At 47.3% G+C, this 20,235-nt stretch overlaps 1 protein-coding gene and 1 long non-coding RNA gene across 8 annotated transcripts in view; one reads left to right on the plus strand and one right to left on the minus strand.

The window, feature by feature from the left end:
- The window catches only part of DPP6 (dipeptidyl peptidase like 6), a 1,001,611-nt gene that overhangs the window by 456,774 nt on the left and 524,602 nt on the right, over window positions 1–20,235 (minus strand). The window contains exon 1 of one of the 7 annotated variants that reach the window (XM_085005069.1): window positions 8,550–15,513. The exons of 5 other annotated variants lie outside the window; for them this stretch is intronic. In XM_085005069.1, the coding sequence (XP_084861195.1) occupies window positions 8,550–9,083 (534 nt within the window). In that variant the 5' untranslated portion in view covers window positions 9,084–15,513. Of the gene's footprint in view, window positions 1–2,089; window positions 2,561–8,549; window positions 15,514–20,235 lie in introns of those variants that run through there. One more of the 7 variants, XM_085005070.1, reaches the window with a different exon arrangement.
- LOC146394868 (uncharacterized) lies at window positions 137–7,753 on the plus strand. Its single transcript, XR_014833477.1, has 2 exons — window positions 137–3,963; window positions 5,136–7,753. It is a non-coding gene; the product is annotated as an uncharacterized LOC146394868 (long non-coding RNA).

Raw genomic sequence — 20,235 nt, forward strand, 5'->3', positions numbered from 1 at the left:
TTAAAGATAGGTACCTCGAGACTAGACACAAAGGACCAGAGACAGGGAAGGAGCAGGATAATGCTGCTGCTTCAAAGGGATGATGCTGCCTCCAACACAGAAGCAAGAGCTCAGGTGGTCCTTGGTTGTTTTTGGGTTTTTTTGTTGTTTGCTTTTTTTTGGCAAGAGGTAAGAAGGCTGAAGTGACTCCTGACCTTGGGGGGAATGGTCTCTTTCTAGTCCACCTGCCTCAGCATTTTTCATCAGACCTTTTTTTAGAAAGGCATCTACAACACTGCAAGGTGGGTTTCATGCCCAAAACCCAAAGGAGGGGAACCTCAGAATGGTTCCTGTCCTCGAGTCCAGCACACCTGCCCCCTCTGTCTGGAACACAGCCCCCACAGGTAGAAGGACTCAGCTGGGGACCCCCTCAGCGATATGGACACCTGCCTCTAAGGAAGACTGTGCAAACACTCAGGGCCACCTTGGAACGCCTTCACTGATGAATCCCATCATTGACAAGTGCTGTTTGACACATTTTATAAACACCAAGAGGAAGACGGAGCCATGCATTAGTATTAGACTGAAGGATATGTCAGTGATTTATGAGCAGTAATAAAATCACTTAAAAAAACAGCTTCCACCCTAGCATTCTCCATTCATTAGAGAATGCGGTCTACCTGTTTATGTAACAAGAAACGAAAGAAGTCCGAAAGTCCAAATCCTGGAAGGAAGGAAGGGCTCAAGGCACGTGTTCTTTGAAAATTATACACACACCCTCAGCCCCCAAGAGCAGAACCATGTTCCTGCAGAGGCGATGGGCTTCCAAGTCAGATTTCAGGCCCACGTCTACCACCTGAAGCAAGAATGTGAACTGCTTCAGCATCACGTTTTCTGGGTGTAACAAGAGCGATGAAGAGGACGCCTCTATTAATTGAGATAATGTAAGCGTGCGCATAACTGAATCACTCTACTGTGCCGCTGAAGCCAACACAACAGTGGAAAGCAGTGACAGTCCAGTGGCGGGAGGGGGCACTTTGTGACAAAGTGGTACCCACTATGTGACAGATACATGTCAGCTACGGCCGCTATCGCCAAATCTCTCTCCATTCAATACCTGGACAATTCAAGGGAGGATTTTGTAAAACACGGGTCTAAACAAAGAGACCACATCGCCCGCCGTGTGAGTTTCCAATTTCTAAAAACACAAGAAAATCTAATGCATTCACGCCAGAGGAATGCATTATTCACCACGGCCAGAGGACCAGAACACCTGGGTGAAGGTCAAGAGAATTGAGGCCACTCCTGCGAGCTGGCTCTGTGACCGCACTTCCAAGGCTGGGAAAAGGAGAGAACAGACTGGACCCGACAGACACTTGTGGGCTGAGCTGACTGCGAGGTGTTTGGGGGACTGTCGCTTTGCTTCCTTGTTAAACTGCTCAAGTCACAGAATATAAACAGCATTAGTGATTACATCAACTGCGGTGCCATCAAGGCATCAAGACATTCTTCCTGCATCTATCTGTGCCAAACAGATTAAGGAAACGATGCCCTTTGCAGCAACATGGATGGACCTAGAGATTATCATACTAAGAGAAGCAAGTCAAAGACAAATACCATATGATATCTCTTATCTGTGGAATCTAAAACATGATACAAATGAATTTATCTCCAAGTCAGAAACAGACGCACCGGCATAGAAAACAAATTTATGGTTACCAAAGGGACGGGGTGGGGGAGGGAAGAGGACAGGGATAAATAAGGAGTTTGGGATTCATACATACACACTAATTTATATAAAATAGATAAACATCAAGGACCTACTGTATAGCACAGGGAAATACATTCAGTATCTCATAATAATCCATAATGGACAAGACCCTGCAGAAGAACAAACATATATGCACTGTGCTGTACCCCTAAAATTAACCCAACATTGTAAATCAACTCTACTTCAATAAAAAATTAAAATTAAAAAATCTACAGTGAGTCCCTCTACAAGGGCTAAACCCAGCATTTGATCTTTCCATATCAATCCTGATCAATTAAGATGAGTCCAAATGAACTCAACGTTGTGCCTATAAGGATCAACAAATTGCGGGCCACCTACCAGGAGGGAACTGCAACAGCCGCATCCCAAGGAATTTAAAACATTCCTCCTTTGCACAAGCCTGGCTACTTCCGCTGTCATTTCCCAGAGGCGAAGCCCCTCATCCATGGCAATGAAACAGGAAGAAAGGAAACGTTGTATCAAAGCACCCATTCACTGGATGGGGGCTGGATTTTAGAGGATCTATGTTAATTGCCAGACAAATTATTTGCTGAATTCAAATGGACTGTTACACAGAACGTGCCCACTGACTGCAGGGACGCTTCCTGGGAACTTGTGGGAAGTGAGGTTTTTCTAGCCTGTGGGCTCTTTATGAAAAGCCGCTTGGTGAACCTACGCTCCACCGCGAGTGCAGAGAGCCCTCGGCCCTGGGCAGGCCGCCAGCCATTGCCTCTTCCCCACTCCACATCCCCACCAACGGAGCCACTGTATTAAAAATAAACCCGTCCGGGAGTTCCCTTGTGGTGCCGTGGGTTAAGAATCCGGCGTTGGCACTGCGGTGGCGTGGGCTCCATCCCTGGCCCGGAACATCCACGTGCAGTGGGTGCAGCCAGAAAGAAAAATAAAGCAGCCCAAACCCCCACTGCTCCATCTTCCTGTCGTCTGGGCTGCTCTGCTCACCCTCCGTTCTTTGTAAATTCCAACTCAGTAGGATTTTCAATGCATGACACGTACTGCTGGACACATCTCAAAAGAGATCAAGCAGCCAGACGTTTGATTAAATCGCATTTTCGTACACAGCCTCTGCATGTCGATTACGTTGGCAATGACCCCAAGAACTGACCCCTCGGCCCGACAATCAAGCGCTTTGTATGAAAGGAAACCAACCATCCGGGCTGCTCACGTCCAGTCAGGTGCGAGTTCAGAAATCTGGAGTTTAAACAGCAACCCCAGAGGCTTAAGGACCTCAAGGAGACACACTGGCACCGGCCCTTCGCTGGAACAGTGCAGCCGGACGCAGGAAGAAGGAGACATGGATGGGAGCTGCGATGGAGGAGGGCAGGGCCAGGGCACTGCAGCAAAAGCATCCCCGATGTTTGCTTTCAGATCATGTTCAGAAGGAGAGGGGAGGAATGGCGAGCAGGAGAGAGCCCGGGAGGAGAGTCAGCAAGTGTCAAAGAGGACATTGTGTGGGCGCAGTGATTGTGCCAGAGTCAACGGGCCTGTAGCTCAAAGGGCTCAGACATTCACGAAGAGGCGACGGTGATGCAGGAACACCCCAGCCCCCCTCAGTGATGAACCAAACACACGCACCCCCAAAGGCGTTTTAAACACAGGTACAGACATCAGCACGGACCCTGAGTTAACACCCCGAGTCTCACACTGAAGCCCTTCGTCTTACTCCTTTGCTTGGCGCTTTGGGCTTGACTCATTCACACGCCGTAACGGGCTGCCATTCTCAGGGGCTTGGGTATGTTCAGACGTTAAATTTCGCAGAATCATGGCTTTTGGAGTTCATTTCTTTTTTTCCCGCTTTTAAAAGGTTTATTGAAGTCTAGATGATTCATAATGTTGAGATCACTTCCTCTGTACAACAAAGGGACTCAGCGATACGTATAGAGCCGTTCTTTTTCAGATGCTTTTCCATATAGGTTATCACAGAATATCGGGTAGAGCTCCCTGTGCTGTGCAGCAGGTCCCTGTTGGCCAGTCATCATTCTATATTCAACAGTGTCATTTCTTAGCTTTTTTTTTTTTGATGCTGTACAAAATTTGATGATCCCACAGATATTTGCCTTCGCAAGAAGCCTCTAGGAGTTCCCGCCGTGGCTCAGTGATTCGCAAACCCAACTAGCATCCATGAAGACGTGGGTTCAATCCCTGGCCTCGCTCAGTAGGTTGAGGATCCGGCATTGCTGGGAGCTGCAGCGTAGGTCGCAGACACGGCTTGGATCCCGTGTTGTGGCTCTGGCATAGGCCGGCAGCTACAGCTCCGATTCGACCCCTAACCTGGAAACCTCCATATGCCGTGGGTGCGGCCCTAAAAAAACAAAAGGACCAAAAAAAAAGAAAAAAAGAAGACTTGTCATCACAGCATCTTTTACATGTTAGAAAAAGGCTTTTCAGGTCATGGGTCAGAGGGGCTCTGGGACACCCAGATTTTCAGAAGCAGGTTTCTCAAGCCTGATGGGAGTCAGATTTGGTGGTTCCTTCAGAATAAAACTTCTAGAGCCCTTTCAAAAAACGTAATCAACTTCTAACTTTGTCACCCACCTTTCCCTGTGATATCTTGGCAAACGATCTCATCTTCTGAAGGAAATGATTTGAATCGAGGCTAAAAATACGCCAAATGCCATATGGAAAATATCTGCCAGAAGGCGAGACAAATACAGGCTCAGTTAGAAAGGTTGTCAGCAAGGAGCCGCCCAGACGCCCGGCACCACGGCCAGCCGGACCCCAGGTCCAGGACAGGGTCTGTGTCGATCTCAGGGCCACCAGACAAAAGTCCCCCGTCCTTGCAGGGCTCGAAAGGGCCGCCTCACAGCTGCTGCCTCACATGCCACCTCGTCTTCCTTCCGCCTCCCTGGCATCACCTCTGTTCCCACTGCAAGGCGAGCAATGCTCAAAAGTGACCTCCTCCAGTTTCTACCTCTTGGGCGCTGGTGTCACTGGGCCACTTCCTAGAACAGGGCTTGATGGGACCTGCCCGGGAAGACATCGGGCAGCTCCCGCGTGTCTGCCTGGGTGGGTGCTACAGAGACGGCACCTCTGAGCCCCATCAAGGCTCAGGAATGCTGGGATCCTACAGGGCTGGACCCCAACCCATTTCATCATTAGCCTGGCGGGGATGTGTCTGCTGTGTGGAGAGCACCTGCCAAGGGTGCTAAATTTTAGAAGACATATTCTGAAAGCTCAGCTCCCGAATGCCGTTACCCTTAAAGAATTGACAATTATTATTTTTTCTCTCTTTTAAAAATTTTTTAGGGCCACACCCATGGCAAATGGAAGTTCCCAGGCTAGGGGTTGAATCCAAGCTGTAGCCGCCAGCCTACACCACAGCCCCAGCAACACCAGATGCGAGCCGCATCTGCGACCTACACCACAGCTCACGGCAATGACAGATCCTTAACCCACTGAGTGAGGCCAGGGATCAAACCTGCGTCCTCATGGATACTAGTCAAATTCGTTTCCGCTGAGTCACGACAGGAACTCCAAGAACTGACAACTTTTTGTTTCTCTTCTTACAATATTGAAAACGGTACAACGGTTTGACATGAAAACGTCTGGGTTTAACTTTATGTTTGCAAAAAGAATAGGAATTCTGGGGAAGGACTGAGGGAATAAGGTGCAGACGGATGAATACAGCCAGTAAGAACTGGGCTCCTGTTTACGGGACAGCCAGTGACTCAGCCATAGGGTTTGGTATCACTTATAGCCAAGTCTTCCACCTCTGCCCCCTCTTAGAGTTCATTCAAGTTCAACTCTGAAATGAGAAGTGACGAAGCAGATTGCAGAGTGATGTATCTTCTTGTATCTGGTGTATTTTGAAAAGATATTTGAGGCGCTCTGACATTTAAACGCTGCTTCTTTTCCACTCTAGCTCCTCCAGCCCCGACTCCGCAGTTGGGTCCCCAGTGGAAAGTCCAGCCTTCTGATGCTCCTTCCAGCTGATGACTCCCCATCAGAGGAAGCTGCAAAGCGCCCATCACTTCGAGTGGGCAGAGGATGCCTGGCCCTCTGTGGTGTGGTCCTGCCCTCCCGATCCAGGCTCCCTGCCTCCTACTGCCTCCTGCATCTTTAACCGTGGTCCTCCCACCGCCTCTCCACCAATCAAAATCCTACACGGGCCCTCAGGTGCACACTCTCCTGACTCACTTGGCCCACAAGGTTTGGGGTTTCCCATCACTCTGATGATACTAGTATGTGGGTGACAAGTACTGACATAGAGAGTGGCAAGAGGGGCTGGCTGTCTTGTCCTCATCGGGAAAACTATACACTTCCCTGGTGTGGGCGATGCCACAGGCATCAGGGGACAAAGCAGGAGGTGAGGCTGCCAGCGGCCCCAGAGGAGGGTCTTGCATTTCGTCTGAATCACGTACATCTGGAATTAACTACACAGCCGACCTTGACCTCTCCTCCAAGGTGGGGGTGGGAGTGACATTCAGCAGCCCTTCCAGACCCCTGTCGCCCACACAAGCCTGTGTCTGCTGGGCAGGGACTCCAACACGGAGCGGGTGTAGTCCATCAGTCTGCCTCCCCTCCCCCTCCGCCACTCTCTGCCTCCAGGAGGCCCTGGCACTTGTTGCTTTCCTATTCTTCCCGGGCTCGTCACCAAAGCAGTGGGGCAGGGGCCCTTCAGGCCAGCGGAAAAGGCGGCCAGTCCCAGCTCTGCCACCTTGTCATCTTAGACTGGACACTTCACGTCTCCCAGATTCAATTCCAAGACCTACCAAGCGGCGGCGGGGCTGCGAGGCTGCGAGTCACACTGAGATCTGACACTGCCGCAGAGGTCCGTCTTGGGAGCCTTCTTTGATCTGGACACACAGGCATGGGCTCTCCATCAAGCCATGAGAAGATAAAACCCCACATGACATTTTATTACGTCCCACGAAGCACCTAACTAACAGCCATCAACACCATAAACTGCATACATTGTGCTTAACATACTGATGGGTGCTTTTCCGCAAAAAACTGCAGAATTGCAAATTAGGCTGCAAAACATGAGCCTCCTTCAGGAAGGCTGTGTTCCAGCAGAGCCGGTGCCTTTCAAATGCAAGGCAGCAGGGGGCTGTCGTTGTTAGAACACTTTATGTGGGTTATGGGATCTATTCCAGCTCTGCAGCCTCCTGGATGGACTCTGTATTCTTAATATCCTGCAATGATGGCTTATTAAAGACGTGGGACATTTCCCACCAAGGGCACAGCTTAGATTGTGAGCGTCCCGGCTGATGACCCCCAGGGCACACTGTTTATGGGTTAATAACAAGCCCTGGGTCCAACCAACCAAGCGTCTTGGTGGTTATTTATGGAACCCAGAAGCGGCAAAGCATTGACAGCTGTTAGGTGAGATGATAACCATTCACAATTCAGGTGTGTAGCACTGGGAGATTTTTTTCTAAGACTCTCATTAGATACAAGCGCATAACGGACAAGAGAGGTGCGTGTCTTGCACCTGCGGGCATGAGGGAGTGATTCACACCTATTGCTTCTTCCACATGCGACCAGTGTGGTCTGGTCGTGCCACCCAGCCAGTGCACATGGGGTCACAGCCCACCTCCACCACCTCCCCCGCACGCAGCTCTCACTCTCCCCTGAGCCCGCACAGAACCCTGCATATTTTCTTTTTTAATCTTTTTTGCCTTTTCTAGAGCCACACCCATGGCCTATGGAGGTTCCCAGGCTAGGGGTCGAATCCAAGCTGTAGCTGCTGGCCTACGCCACAGCCACACAGGATCCGAGCCACGTCTGCAACCTACACCACAGCTCACGCCAACGCCGGATCCTTAACCCACAGAGCAAGGCCAGGGATTGAACCCGCAACTTCATGGTTCCTAGTTGGATTCGTGAACCACTGAGCCACGACAGGAACTCCCCCTGCATATTTCCTATGTCTATGTATGGAAAAAATATGAAGTGAACACTCAATCTCAAGAATCTCAGTTTTCCTGCACTGGAAGCCTAAAGGAACATTGGAAGTTTAAAGCAACACTTTGGGGGCAGAAATAAGCTTGGGATGATCAGGCCCGAACATCCCAACACTGGTGATTCCACAGAATACCACCGAATTGCGGGGACAGCTCCCAGGGGCATTTATGGAGCAGCCACTACACTCCAGGCATCTCAGCTTTCCCCCGAGCCAGTGAGCATCTGAGATGGGATTTGAATCCTGGCCAGAATCTAACACCTACTGTATACTTTGATGAGAGTTCTATATTGCAGATGGCAGATACAAGTTACCTGGGATGCAGAGGCCAGAATTAGAGCTGCTGACAAAAACACCCACCACACCGCCTCCCCAAAGCTACAGAAGAGGTAAAATCACCCTCCAGCAGATCTCAACATACGCTCCTAAATCTCGCCTCCCCCAAATGTTTTCTCATCCAAGGGGTGGAGCCTGACCCTTGGCTTCTGTCTCCATCAGTCTCCTCCTCTCCCCCTGGCGCCATAACAGGCACAGGATTCTCAGGTTTACATGGAAATAAAACATCCTTTCCTTATTTATTTAGCTCATGTGGCCCATTTATTCCTCCTTCAACGCACACGGTTTGGCTTCCCTCTCTGCATCGATACAGTGGAGGATGCTATGAGATCCAGGCTCCCATCCCTACGTCATTTCCGGTCCAGCAGGAAGAACGAGGAGCAGACAAGCGAGGAGAACAGACAGGGATGTGTGTGCAGATGGGAACCGAGAGAACCAGAGCAGTTCCAATCTGCTGCCCCCACCGCCCCCGGAGCCACACAAGGATGGAGGAACAAATATCACCTTCTGGATGGTTCACAGCATCCTGTTCACACGTACCTTGAGCAAATGTTTGCGATCCGTGCTGATGGAAGGCTGCTTCTCCCCAGATACTGACCCGTAGCGCTTTCTTTTTTTCTTCAAGATGTCAACCTGCTCCCTTAGATCTTCAGTCTTTAAAATAAGGACACATCTGCTTTGGTCTGAGGTTTGCAAAGTGACTTTCTTCCTCCTCTGAAAGGCAAGGAGGAATTCTGCTTCCCTTGGCCAGCAGCTACAGAGCCTATCCTCCATCCCAGGCTCCAGTGAGAATCCAGGAAGGACATCAGAGGAACTAACCCAGCCTTGGCCCCTCTTTTCTGTGTTTATTGCTCCAAGCTCCCACTGAACGGTCGGGGGCACAGGGAGGGCAATAGGGGTCTGAGGATGCTGAGGGGCACAGCTGATGCTGGCAAATTTGTAAGATCCTATCCACAAATGTTCCAGCCAAGCTTGTAAACCCAGAAACGGAAGTAGTCTGCATAAAAAAAAAATGCATCCAGTAAACAGCCTCTGCCACCTTGAGAAACAGCACTGAGCTCCTCCATCCCCCATTTCAAAAGTAACAGGAGTCACTGTAAAACATTTGGAAAGGAAGGAGAAGCACAAAATAAAAGAATAAACACCATTCAACACCTAGAGGTAAAACCATTAAAAATGGATCTCTGTCCAGCCTTTTTTTCTAGGTGCTGTGTTCATTTAGTTTCCTAAATATCAGGGGAGGTGACCCTCCCTTGTCAAGCTGGACTTGGCCACACGCTTCTTGTTACTTCCTCGGTTTTCATGGTCACTTCCTGCTCAGAGCTCCACGTCACCACAAGCCTACCGACCATGGATGGCCATGTCCCTCAAATGTCAGGTAAAATGCTGCCCTTTCCTTGACTGTCCCCCAATTCCTCGGCAAGGCCCCTGGGCTGACAGCACACTTCACGGAAGGCTCAGGCCTTGGAGGGTCACCTGAAGACACAGACCAGATTTCACATCTGTCAGCCCTCCACTGAAAAGAGTTTGGCCCTCTGCTCACCAGGAATGTCTCCCGATCACCCTTCTTGCTTCTCATGGTCACTTCTGTGTCCCTCATGCACGCAATAATTTAGGCACAGTTCATCATTCCCTCCTTACTTTTTAGACTCCTCCTTTTGGATGTCCTAAGAAACTCAACTCATCTGACCTCACGGCTGAAAGCAATTTAGCTCCTAAACCTCCTTGGCTCCCTGCCTCCCTGGGTTTCCATTCTTTTTGGGGCTTTACTTGAACCAGTTCAGGAGCCCCTCCCTGTAGGTGGGAGGCAGCAACAGAAGCCTCAGGAACAGAATAAGAATGATGCCACTGTCTTTCCTTCTCCACCTCCCTCTACAAACCTAACCTCAGCAGATGCAGCAACAGTTTACTGTGTAACATTATTTTCAGCCCATCACACACACATACACGCAGGCAACACAATGTGCACAATGCTGTCTATATGCAGTTTGTAATATTTTCTTAATGTAGAAGAAGCATGTCCGTAGAGCCTTAGGTCCTTTTTTTTGAAGATCATTTTCCTGGCTGTACAAGCTCTGCTACCCTCTGTTTGAATCATACCTAATCTTAAACATTTATGGAACATCCACCATGGATAGCCACTTCCCTCAGAAACAGGTCCAATGTTGCCCTTTTCTATAAGCTGTTCATACATATAAATGATCTGTGATGAATATCTTGCTTATGTATAAAAATCTGGCACATGTGTGATTATTTCCACAGCTTAAGTAATTAGAAACAGAACTGCTGGTCAACAGAGTCATAACATTGACCCTGACAGGGTGAATAAGAATTCTATGTGTGCACAGCTAAGTTCTGGATCGATTTTACTGGACGTCTTCCGAAGATACAAAGTCCCCCAGCAAGGTTTACCTTAGGCTGTTACGGGAGAACAGCTGTGATGACGATTCAAAAAAGACTCCCCAGTTTAGTAATATTTCACTCCAAGCTTAAGAAAGTAGGTTGAAAGTCATTTTCTAGCTAGCTAGCAACTACAGAAATGAAATTACGGAGTCCCTGACTCTGTAAAAAGCTCGAATCACAGCCTTTGTCAAAGACCAACGAATCATGGAACATTTCTGTGACTTTCAAATGATGGATGCAAAGACCAAGGGAATAGCAAAGATACAATCCTTGTTGTTATTGCTAAGTAGCAGAGTATCTGGATTTGAATATGAGGTTACTTTGATAATACTCTGAATTACTTGTAAATGGTTTTAAAAGGTTTCTCCATTTCCATTCAGTTTCCATGCAGATCTGCCTGTCAGGATGTGTCCACAGCAAGGGGTCCCTTCAAACATAGGGGCCCCATTTTCCTCACATCTGTGCTGAGGGATTCACTCTGACAGGTCCTATTTCTCAGATTCACCAACCATGCCCCCAGCTCACTCATCACCTGCCCAAAGAGACGTCTGGCCTTCACCCTGGGCTCCTGGGGACAATCTGCAAGCCCTCAGGATGTCCTGCCTGCTAAGAAGGTCTTTGTGTACCTGGTGATGCTGGGCTGCTGAGAGCCTCTAAACAACACCATTCAGGGTGGGCTTCAGGTCACGTGGTATCAGCTTGGACCCCCCCCCGCCCCGAGGAGCTGGAGACCAAGGTCAGCATGTGGGTGGTCAACCATGTCTACTCAACCGAGTCTCAACAAAAACTCCAACACCAAGGCTCAGGTGAGCGTCCCTGGCTGGACACACCCATGCGTATTGCTGCTGAAAGCAGGTAGCATTATCCAGGACCCCACTTGGAGAGGGCAGCTGGTAGCCTCACACCTAGAGCTCTCCTGGACTCTGCCATGCCTCTCTTTCTCTGGCTGATTTTTCCTTTATGCCATACCCACGGCACATGGAAGTTCCCAGGCCAGGAACTGAATCTAAGCCACAGCTAGGCTTATGCCACAGCTGTAGCAATGCCAGATCCTTAACCTGCTGTGTCCGGGCTGGGGACTGAACCCATGCTGCTGCACAGACAATACTGGGTCCTTAATCTGCTGCACCGCTGTGGGAACTCCTCTTTGACTGATTCTGCTCCCCCCCCCCAATTTTTTTTTTTCCTACTGTACAGCAAGGTGACCCAGTTACACATACATGTATACTTTCTTTTTTCTCACATTATCATGCTCCATTATAAGTGACTAGATATAGTTCTCAGTGGTACACAGCAGGAGCTCATTGCTAACCCATTCCACTCTTTGGCTGATTTTAATCTATGTCCTCTTGCTGTAATAAACCACAACCATGAGCAGAAGGCTTTCGGAGTTCTGTGAGTCGTCCTACTGAATTATGGAACATGAGGAGCCCCTGAACTTGCAGTTGAAGCAAAGGGGAGAGTGGACATGGGGACTTTCCAAATGCCCCAGCCTGGTATCAGGCATGTTTGATCTTGCATCACAATGATGGGTACAGGTGACAGCTACTGTTACCAACACTAATGCCACACCTCCTTTCACCCTTGTATCTCACCACATCCCTCCCAAACCATCCCCTCTGGAGGGCCTAGTATGAAAGAAACTTTCCCAGAAAAGGAACCAGAATATCCAGGTTCAGCACTCACAGGAGAATCTGTGATAAGGTTTATCTCCTCCTCCAACCCCTTTTAAAAAATCTGTAATGAAATACAAACTCTACACCAATTCAGTCAGTGCACAGGTAAAATTCTCTCCGAAGATGAGGTGTTGATATTATGCCCGTAATGCTTGCAAGCAGAATAATATAAATGAACACATAACAGAATGACAAGCTGAGACTGCTCCTCCTCCCTAAAGCTAGTCCATATTTATTTCATTAAGTTATAAAAATGATTTGAGGATATATTATGCAAGTAGTCTGCTAAAATCTTATTTCTAGTGACAAAGAAAGATGTTAAGGAATTTGAATTCACTTTCCTCCTCTTCTGTTCCCTGACAGTTTGTTGCCATGAGCAAACATGTTTAAAAGGCTTGATAGAAATAACTACAAGGTATAATCTAATTCTAATGATGGACCTTACTAATTAAAAGTATTGAAAGTCGGAGGTTGAGTAAATGGCCAAGGAGCAAACTGAATGTTGTTTTGGATCCTAAATTCTTGAGGAAGTTTTCTTTTTCTGATTATAATTTTCGCAATAACTTAAAGCATTCTTCATAGCCATGGTGCATCTGATAATAAAGAAAAACTATGTTTCCCCAGTATTCTCTACAGTGAGTCACATGTGCTGTAGAGGTGAACCAACCTTCTTCATTCAGGGGTATTCAATATCTTCAGTGTTGTCTGAGAGAAATCGATGCTTTAAACATCTACATGCAGCACTGGGGCTCAGCTCTCAAACTGTATAAAGCATTAATCTATACTTCTAGCTGCTCATGATTTAAGCCCTAGAATTATGGAAGAGTAAGTGTCACTGCTATACTGGCAGGCCAGTCTAGAGGTTTTAAAATTGGGAACATTTTCTGAAAACTGATAGGAAATAAATGCGTTTGTCTTTCACACTAAAGACTGTCTAGAAATCAAACATCAAAGTCTCTATTTAAAAAAAGAAAAACCTGGGAAATACGTATATTTCCTCAGAGTTGAACATGTCATCTCTCTCCAAACTGAGTTACAGTATGACATGGATTTTCCTCAAAGACACTAGAAAATAAAGGAAAACAAACATGCTTGAAGCAGAGCTACTGGAACAGCTGAAAGGGAACGTGTATGATCATATATATGGGCACGGCACTCCCTTCTCTAGTAAGAGTGGGGCTGGTGCAGCAGTATCCATTACAGGCTTCCTAATGAGGGCATTTCCTCCTGCAGGAACAAAGCTGCTCCTGCGACCCTCAGCCAGTCTTCAGCAGCTCCTGCAATTCTCCAGTGCCCTAGACCCAGATAAGCATCTTACTTTCAAGGCCAGAGTTTTCTACCATTTCCAATTATGGTGCTGCCAACGTGCTGTCAGGGATGCTGGAGGGCAACTTGAGTAAGAAAGGGCCACACACACACTCTCAAAAATGTATTTGAGACAAATTATTCCTAGACCTTGACAATGGAAGGATTCATTTTGCTTCTCTTTGGAAAAACTCAAGAACTCCAAAATGGTTGCACACTCTCTAAACCTGGATCCACAGATAAACAACTGCCCTTATTTATTTCTCAGATTCCACTGGTCCTAGAGCTTCAAACTCTAAGAGGTTCCTATTTAAATTCAGATAATTTCTTCACAGCGGACATATATACAAAGACCCAAAGTCTTACCCACATTGCCAGCAGCCACCTCATTGCAGGGGATTTTGTCAGAAAGGCAGGATCTCAGGATTTGTGCCAAACTCACAGAGTCAGAGTCTGCACTTGGACAAAATACCCAGGTAGACATGTGCACACATGAAAGCTTGGAGAGCACCAGGTTAAGACATAAAGGAGAACACACTTTTGATCCCTTCCTTGGGGAGAAATGAATACTTTCTGAGGTCCTTGGCCACAGATCCAATCACACAAATAAGTGAAAATAGGGAAAGCATAATAGGTTTAGCCCGCTCCCAGGTAAATATATATGTAAATGTGGGTATTTAGTTATGCATGCTGTCAAAAAAAGAAAAATCCCGGACTTGACTAGGCACATGCATAGCAATCCTATCTGGGGAAACTCAAAGAGTGCATTTTTAGGGACCGAGAAAGTGGCTCTATTTCCAGTAGGCTACTCATTTCACACTAGAGCTCTATATTTAACCACACCTGCTGAGTTAATGATCATATCGTGTGTGATACTCTGCTCACCTTGTGAGATGACAGGAACACAACGCCCTGGGTGGGCTGCCAATGGGGAGGGGGCACAAGAAAGGCAATTCAGTGGGTTTTCTCCCCCGCGGGTATCTTCCAAAGCTGGATCCTCCTCACCCACCAGCAACGCCCTCCTGATCTACTGGTCCTAAAATTGGCTTCTCTGTAGGTGTATGAGCATCATGGATGAAGAGAGAATTCAAGGGCTTCAGAATCAAAAGCCTGAGAGGTTCATTTACAGAAGTGAGTTCTTTCTTCTCATAGATGCTCTTCTGGTCGACCAGTTATCTGTCCGCCTATTAGTACAGCTTAAGTGGGATCCCTCGGGGCTTGGCAGGAACCTTTTGTATTTTGCCAGCAGGTAGGTCATGGGAAAAAAATCTTTTCTTCTCAGAAGAAGCCCCAGAGACAGCCCCCATGGACTGAGTACTAGCGACTGAAGTAATGATAGATGAATGACCCCCCTCAAAATCACATCTCCACTGCCAGTCCCAAATACCATTCCTTCAGTCCTTACCCAGGCTCCAGAGAAAGCACTTATCTTGGGGATGAGCTACCTGAAAGCGGTGGAAATAATGCAGCTATAAACATGCACTCTAAGCATAAAACTGTTATGTTAGCTGGGAGGGATCAACCAGCAGTGACAACAGAGGCCATCTGTTCAACGTCCGGGCACCTCCCAGAATCCTCGGTTCAATACCACCCAGCATCAAAGATGACACCAAGGATACTGTCATGGTCTTGGGGGAAGGTCATCAGGAACCTGGGCATGGAGGAGTCCTTATGGCCAATTACGCCCAAGGCTAGAGGTGGGAAGGAGCCACCAAACTGCACCACCCCTGCCTCAGGCTGTGAGCCATAATATAACCCCTCATTTCCAGAAGGTGAGTCTGAGTCCAAACAGCAGGCTGCTTTACCTGCAGTCATGCTGCAGGTCATGGTAGAGCAGGGGCTAAAGTGTGCAGAATTCCACAGGCTGACTTCTCACCAGAGGCCTCTGCTAGGTCATCTCCCTACAGCAGGAGGGGATATAAATATATGGAAGGAATTTCCAACAATGGGGAAAAGTGTCCAAGTGCATGGTGAGAGTCCAGAAGTACAACATTTCTTACATACGTCCTAAAATTACAAGAGTCCCTTTTGGTCCCTCTGCTCATCCTTTCCTTCCTTCCTTCCTCCCTTCCTACCTTTCCTCTTTTTCTCCTTCCTTCCTTTCTCTCGTCCTCTCTCTCCCTGCCTCTCTTCCTTCCTTCCTTTTTCAGACTTTAAAAATTTATTGATTTTCACTTATTATTGCACGACAGTTGACTTACAATGTTGCGTGAGATTCAGGTTTACAGCAAAATGATTAAGTTATACATATACATATACCCATTCTTTTTCAGATTCTTTCCCCATATAGGCTATTGCAGAATACCGGGTAGAGTTCCCTGTGCTTGACAGAAGGACCTTGTTGGTCATCTACTTTGTATACAGAGGTGTGCGTACGTTGATCCCAAACTCCCTGCTTGCCCCTCCCCTCACCACCTCCCTTTGGTGACCAGTCCATCGCACACACTGTGAGTCTGCACACACTCCCCCACTGTTGAAAATTCCCTTCTCTCCTTGTTCCTCTCTGATATCTGGAGTAGACTCAGCTTATCCACCAAGATTCAAGTGTCAGTTCTCTGTTGAAAAGTCCCACCCCAAGGAAGAGTCCTGCTGTCTTTTCTGTGCTCCCACAGGACCTGACCCCCTGCCAGGGATGACGTTTCACCCCCCTCCCCTCCTCCACCACTCCGGGCTGCCAGCATCTCATAATCAGGGGCAGTGAAGCATCTTTATCTCCCCACCCAAAACCCATGTCTAGAACCTGCTGTACAACTGGATGGCCCCTGGCCACTCGTGGCTATTTCAATGTTATGTAATTAGAACTTCCTAAGGTTAAATCTTCCATTTCTGGGTCACGGGAACCACATTTTAAGAATGCAACAGCCACGCACCCTAGTGGTAACCCTATTGGAGGTGGTGGGTCCGGAACTATTCTATCATCACATTCCGTTCCCATGGACCACGCTGTTCTGGAAAAGACTGCGTTTGGTGCCCAGGAAAGATGTGTTGAAATTAGGAATAAAACGGAAGTGGACATCAAAGCTGTCATGGGGAACATTTAAGTAAACTCAGAAACAAAACATCAGTGTCCTACTCTCTTTACTTGCTAAGAGATACCCAAGTTTAAAACCAGTGGTTTCAATGTATCCAAAAACTGACACAAGAAAAAAAAAACAGGTAATGATTATTAGAAAGACGGAAGATCATATTAACAGGGAAATATCCACATTTGGAAATGTTTATTTTCAGGGTTCCTGAACAACCCTCGCTGTGTTGTGAGGAAGTTAAGAAAAACTTCTTGATGAGAATTAGGAAAAAGAACCTAATGGATGATCCCAGACGTTGTCAATGTCTGTGAAACTCCTTCGCCAAGGTGCTGGGTCTGGCCTTGCCGACACTATGTCTCTGTCACAGCGTGACCACGAGACCCCCTTCTGCTCTCTAGAAAAATGGGGTTGATGCCAAGGAGGTGATGGGTGAATATAACTCTGGTTCCCGCTGCTATGAGCACACACACAGGAGCTGGGTAAACCCTTTCCTTCTATGGGCCCAACGCTGTCTCTTTTCAGAATGAATGTAATGATCACCCAGGCTCCTTTCTGCTTTAATACTTTATGGTTTCTTGATACGAAACGGAAATCAATAGGATTCCCACGGCTTCCCCTGCTATGTCAGACCACAGCAGGTGGATCAACAAGGAGGATTTTCAGGACCACATTCATATCAAATTAATTGTTTCCTGTCCCTGTTTCTCCCTTCATTCTACATCATCCATTAAATCCATCACCAGAAAAGCCCTTTGGTGACTGCTCCGCCAACTGCATACGAACCTGTCCAGTGCCCTCACTGCTGCGAGACCCTTGCCTCGGGTTTGGGACGGACCATCTAGATGACTCCAGGGCCCCGTCCTTCCCGTGCCTTCTACTGTGTCGTTCCTGCCTCTCGTCACCTTGCTTGGCCTCATCAGCTCTCCTGTGCTGTATCTCCAAGAACCCACATCCACCAAAAGCAACGCCACTCCCACAGACCACTTCCTGACCTTGGTCACATGTAAAACTCCAAGTGAGGACCTGAGGACAAGGGGACATGGAGGTTGGAGGTTCTGCGACCATGACCTCCAAGCTCATGGACCTGACGAAGGCTGTTCCAGCAGATCTGAATAATAACCATCTCCAGCAGAGGGGTCCCAGGAAACGCACTGCAACAGCACTCCGGTTTTAAAAGCATTAGTGATGGGCATTATTCACAGTAACGCGCATTTCCACGGAAGGCAGAACAGACACGTAATAGCCCGAGCAAATGAGATTTCTTCTGCAAATTATCACATGGCTTATACGATCGGTGCGTTTTCTTCGCATCCTGGAAAACCAAACCACATTACCAGCGGAAACGGTGAGAGTGAAGGAATACATGCCTAACAAAGGAAAGAAAGGCACACGTTTCATGCCCTGTTATTTCTCTGTCTTTTTTCCATTTCTCCCACTACACTGGAGAGGAAATTCGTTCAGGCAATGACATTTTTGAGTTCTGAATTCCAGTTCCAGTTTCTTTCTTTCTATGAAAGGCAATTTCACAACACCCTGAGCAAAGTTTTGTAAAAGTTTTCTTTTACCTTCGCTCTTTTCCTAAGAAATGCGGTCAACACTACTCCTCGAATAAAAACAGAAGTTGGGAGTTCCCGCTGTGGCTCAGGGGTTAACAAAGCTGACTAGGAACCATAAGGTTTTGGGTTCAGTCCCTGGCCTTGCTCACCGGGTTAAGGATCCGGCGTTGCTGTGGGCTGTGGTGTAGGTCACAGACGTGGCTCAGATCCCGCGTTGCTGTGGCTCTGGTGTAGGCCGGTGGCTACAGCTCTGATGAGACCCGTAGCCTGGGAACCTCCATATGCCATGGGAGCGGCCCTAGAAAAGGCAAAAAAGACAAACAAACAAACAAAAAAACCATACACTCCTTTTTATCCTCATAATGCTAATAATTACAGATTCTTCTATTTTCTCCCGATACCCATCATCCCCAGTCTCTGCTTTTAATTCTCAACACTGCTTAGAAGCCTAACATTTCCCCAGGAGCATCCATCTTCACACAGACTCTCACAATCATATGCAGCAGCCAAACCTCAAGCCAAATATTAACAGTGAACCAGAGACCCAGATCCACGTCTTCCCCATCTTTCTAAAAATACTGTGAACTTCTTGAGACAGGAACTCTGACACAAGTGCTTTTCTGTATCCTTAGCGACACCGACCCTCCCAGGACCCACGGGGTACTGTTTTCCGTCCAGGGAGACCAGCCACCTCCCTTTCTTCCCTCCTTCCTCCTGGGAAATCAGATGGTTTTCTTTGCCACATACCTCAGGAAAAGATACGCATCAGTGCTGCACAGCTAGCTCTCTAGAGAAAATCATGATGGGAAAACAAAGTGGTATTATTTCTGTGCAGCAGCTACACAAATGATGTGCTGATGATTACTGCAGCCTGCAAATGCTGTAAGGTGTTTCTACACTTACAGGCTAAAATTAACAATAGCGTGTAATGGCAGATTTGCTCATTCTTGATAAACACATAACACTGAGCAAGCATCAACCTCTCTAGATGGGGACAAAGCCTACCAGGACGACAAGAGATGCCAAGGTATTCGCTGGTACCAGGGAGAGTTTTCAGATCTCTGAGATGATGGCTCTAGGGTCAGAGGTTCAATTTCATCATAATTGTATGCGCATCCTTATTTCATCAAAATACAGTTTTTGAACGCTGACTTTTATCCTCCCAGCATGACTTAGGAATATGAAAGACTCGTCTCCCGTGAATTAGGAACCACCAAAGATAGGACAACACCGTGTTTCTGGATAAGGACCAGAGCCGCAGAAGGCTCATATCACCATGAAAAGAAGCCAGGGCTTGGATGCCACAGACATCCCTGGTCCAGAGATGACATTTTGATGAGCAGAATCGGGCACAGTTCGGTTTGTTCCCTTCCCTACAGCCCTTTCATTATAGCTCTTTGGCGAGTTAGTTGAACAATTTTTGCCAAATCTCAAAGATAGGAGATAGGGAGGTTTACTTTTTTTCCTTGAAACATGGCAGGAAGGTCATCCCCATCTGAGATAGACTTCACCCATGAAGCACAGACTGAGCAGCCTTTATGCATGAAAAATAATTTGAAATCTATTTTTTTCAATAAAAGTGTCAGGCCTGAGGTCCAATTAAAATGATGCATGCACATAATTTGGCAGTTTCTGACAATAAAAACCTCCAAATAGGTAGATATCCGGGCAACAGAGAAGCACAATTTATATTTGTTATTTGAATCCATTAAAAATGTGCCCTTGGCCTAAACATTTAGAATTGTGTATATGACAGAAAATATGTGTCTTTCCTCTGATTATTGATAATATTTATTGAATACCGACAATCTGGGTGCAGTTCTGAATAAATCATGAGAGCACACCATTCGAAGCTTCAGTTTATGGTGAAAATAAAGCAAATGGGGCCAAGTGACTCTCTTTCTGAATTATTAGAGAAAATACCTAATTAAGAAATACTGCTCTGTTTCTTTGGGAATGGAATTTCCACCACAGCTAAACTCATGGCAACTTTAAAAGTGATTCCTAGGGCAACGTGCTGAGATCACCCGTAACGGAGAAAAATAAGATCTAAATTTGCACCTGAAATAAAGCCATAAAAGTCAGTCCTAGATGCAGGGGCGTCCAGTTATCCAGGCCAGGCATGCATTTGTTTTTGATGCAAAGAGGTTCCCTGGACAATGTTATTTGCTAGAGAATTCCTTAGTCCCTCCTCAGTTGATTGGACAGGGATTGAGGAAGCGGTCTGAGCCCCGCCTCCACCACACTCCAGCCATGTGGG

Source organism: Sus scrofa, chromosome 18 (assembly GCF_054392235.1).
Source record: "Sus scrofa isolate SSC_HxYL_T2T_F1_AM1 chromosome 18, Sscrofa_HxYL_maternal_Yorkshire_Landrace_v2.0, whole genome shotgun sequence".
Taxonomy (NCBI): Eukaryota; Metazoa; Chordata; class Mammalia; order Artiodactyla; family Suidae; genus Sus; species Sus scrofa.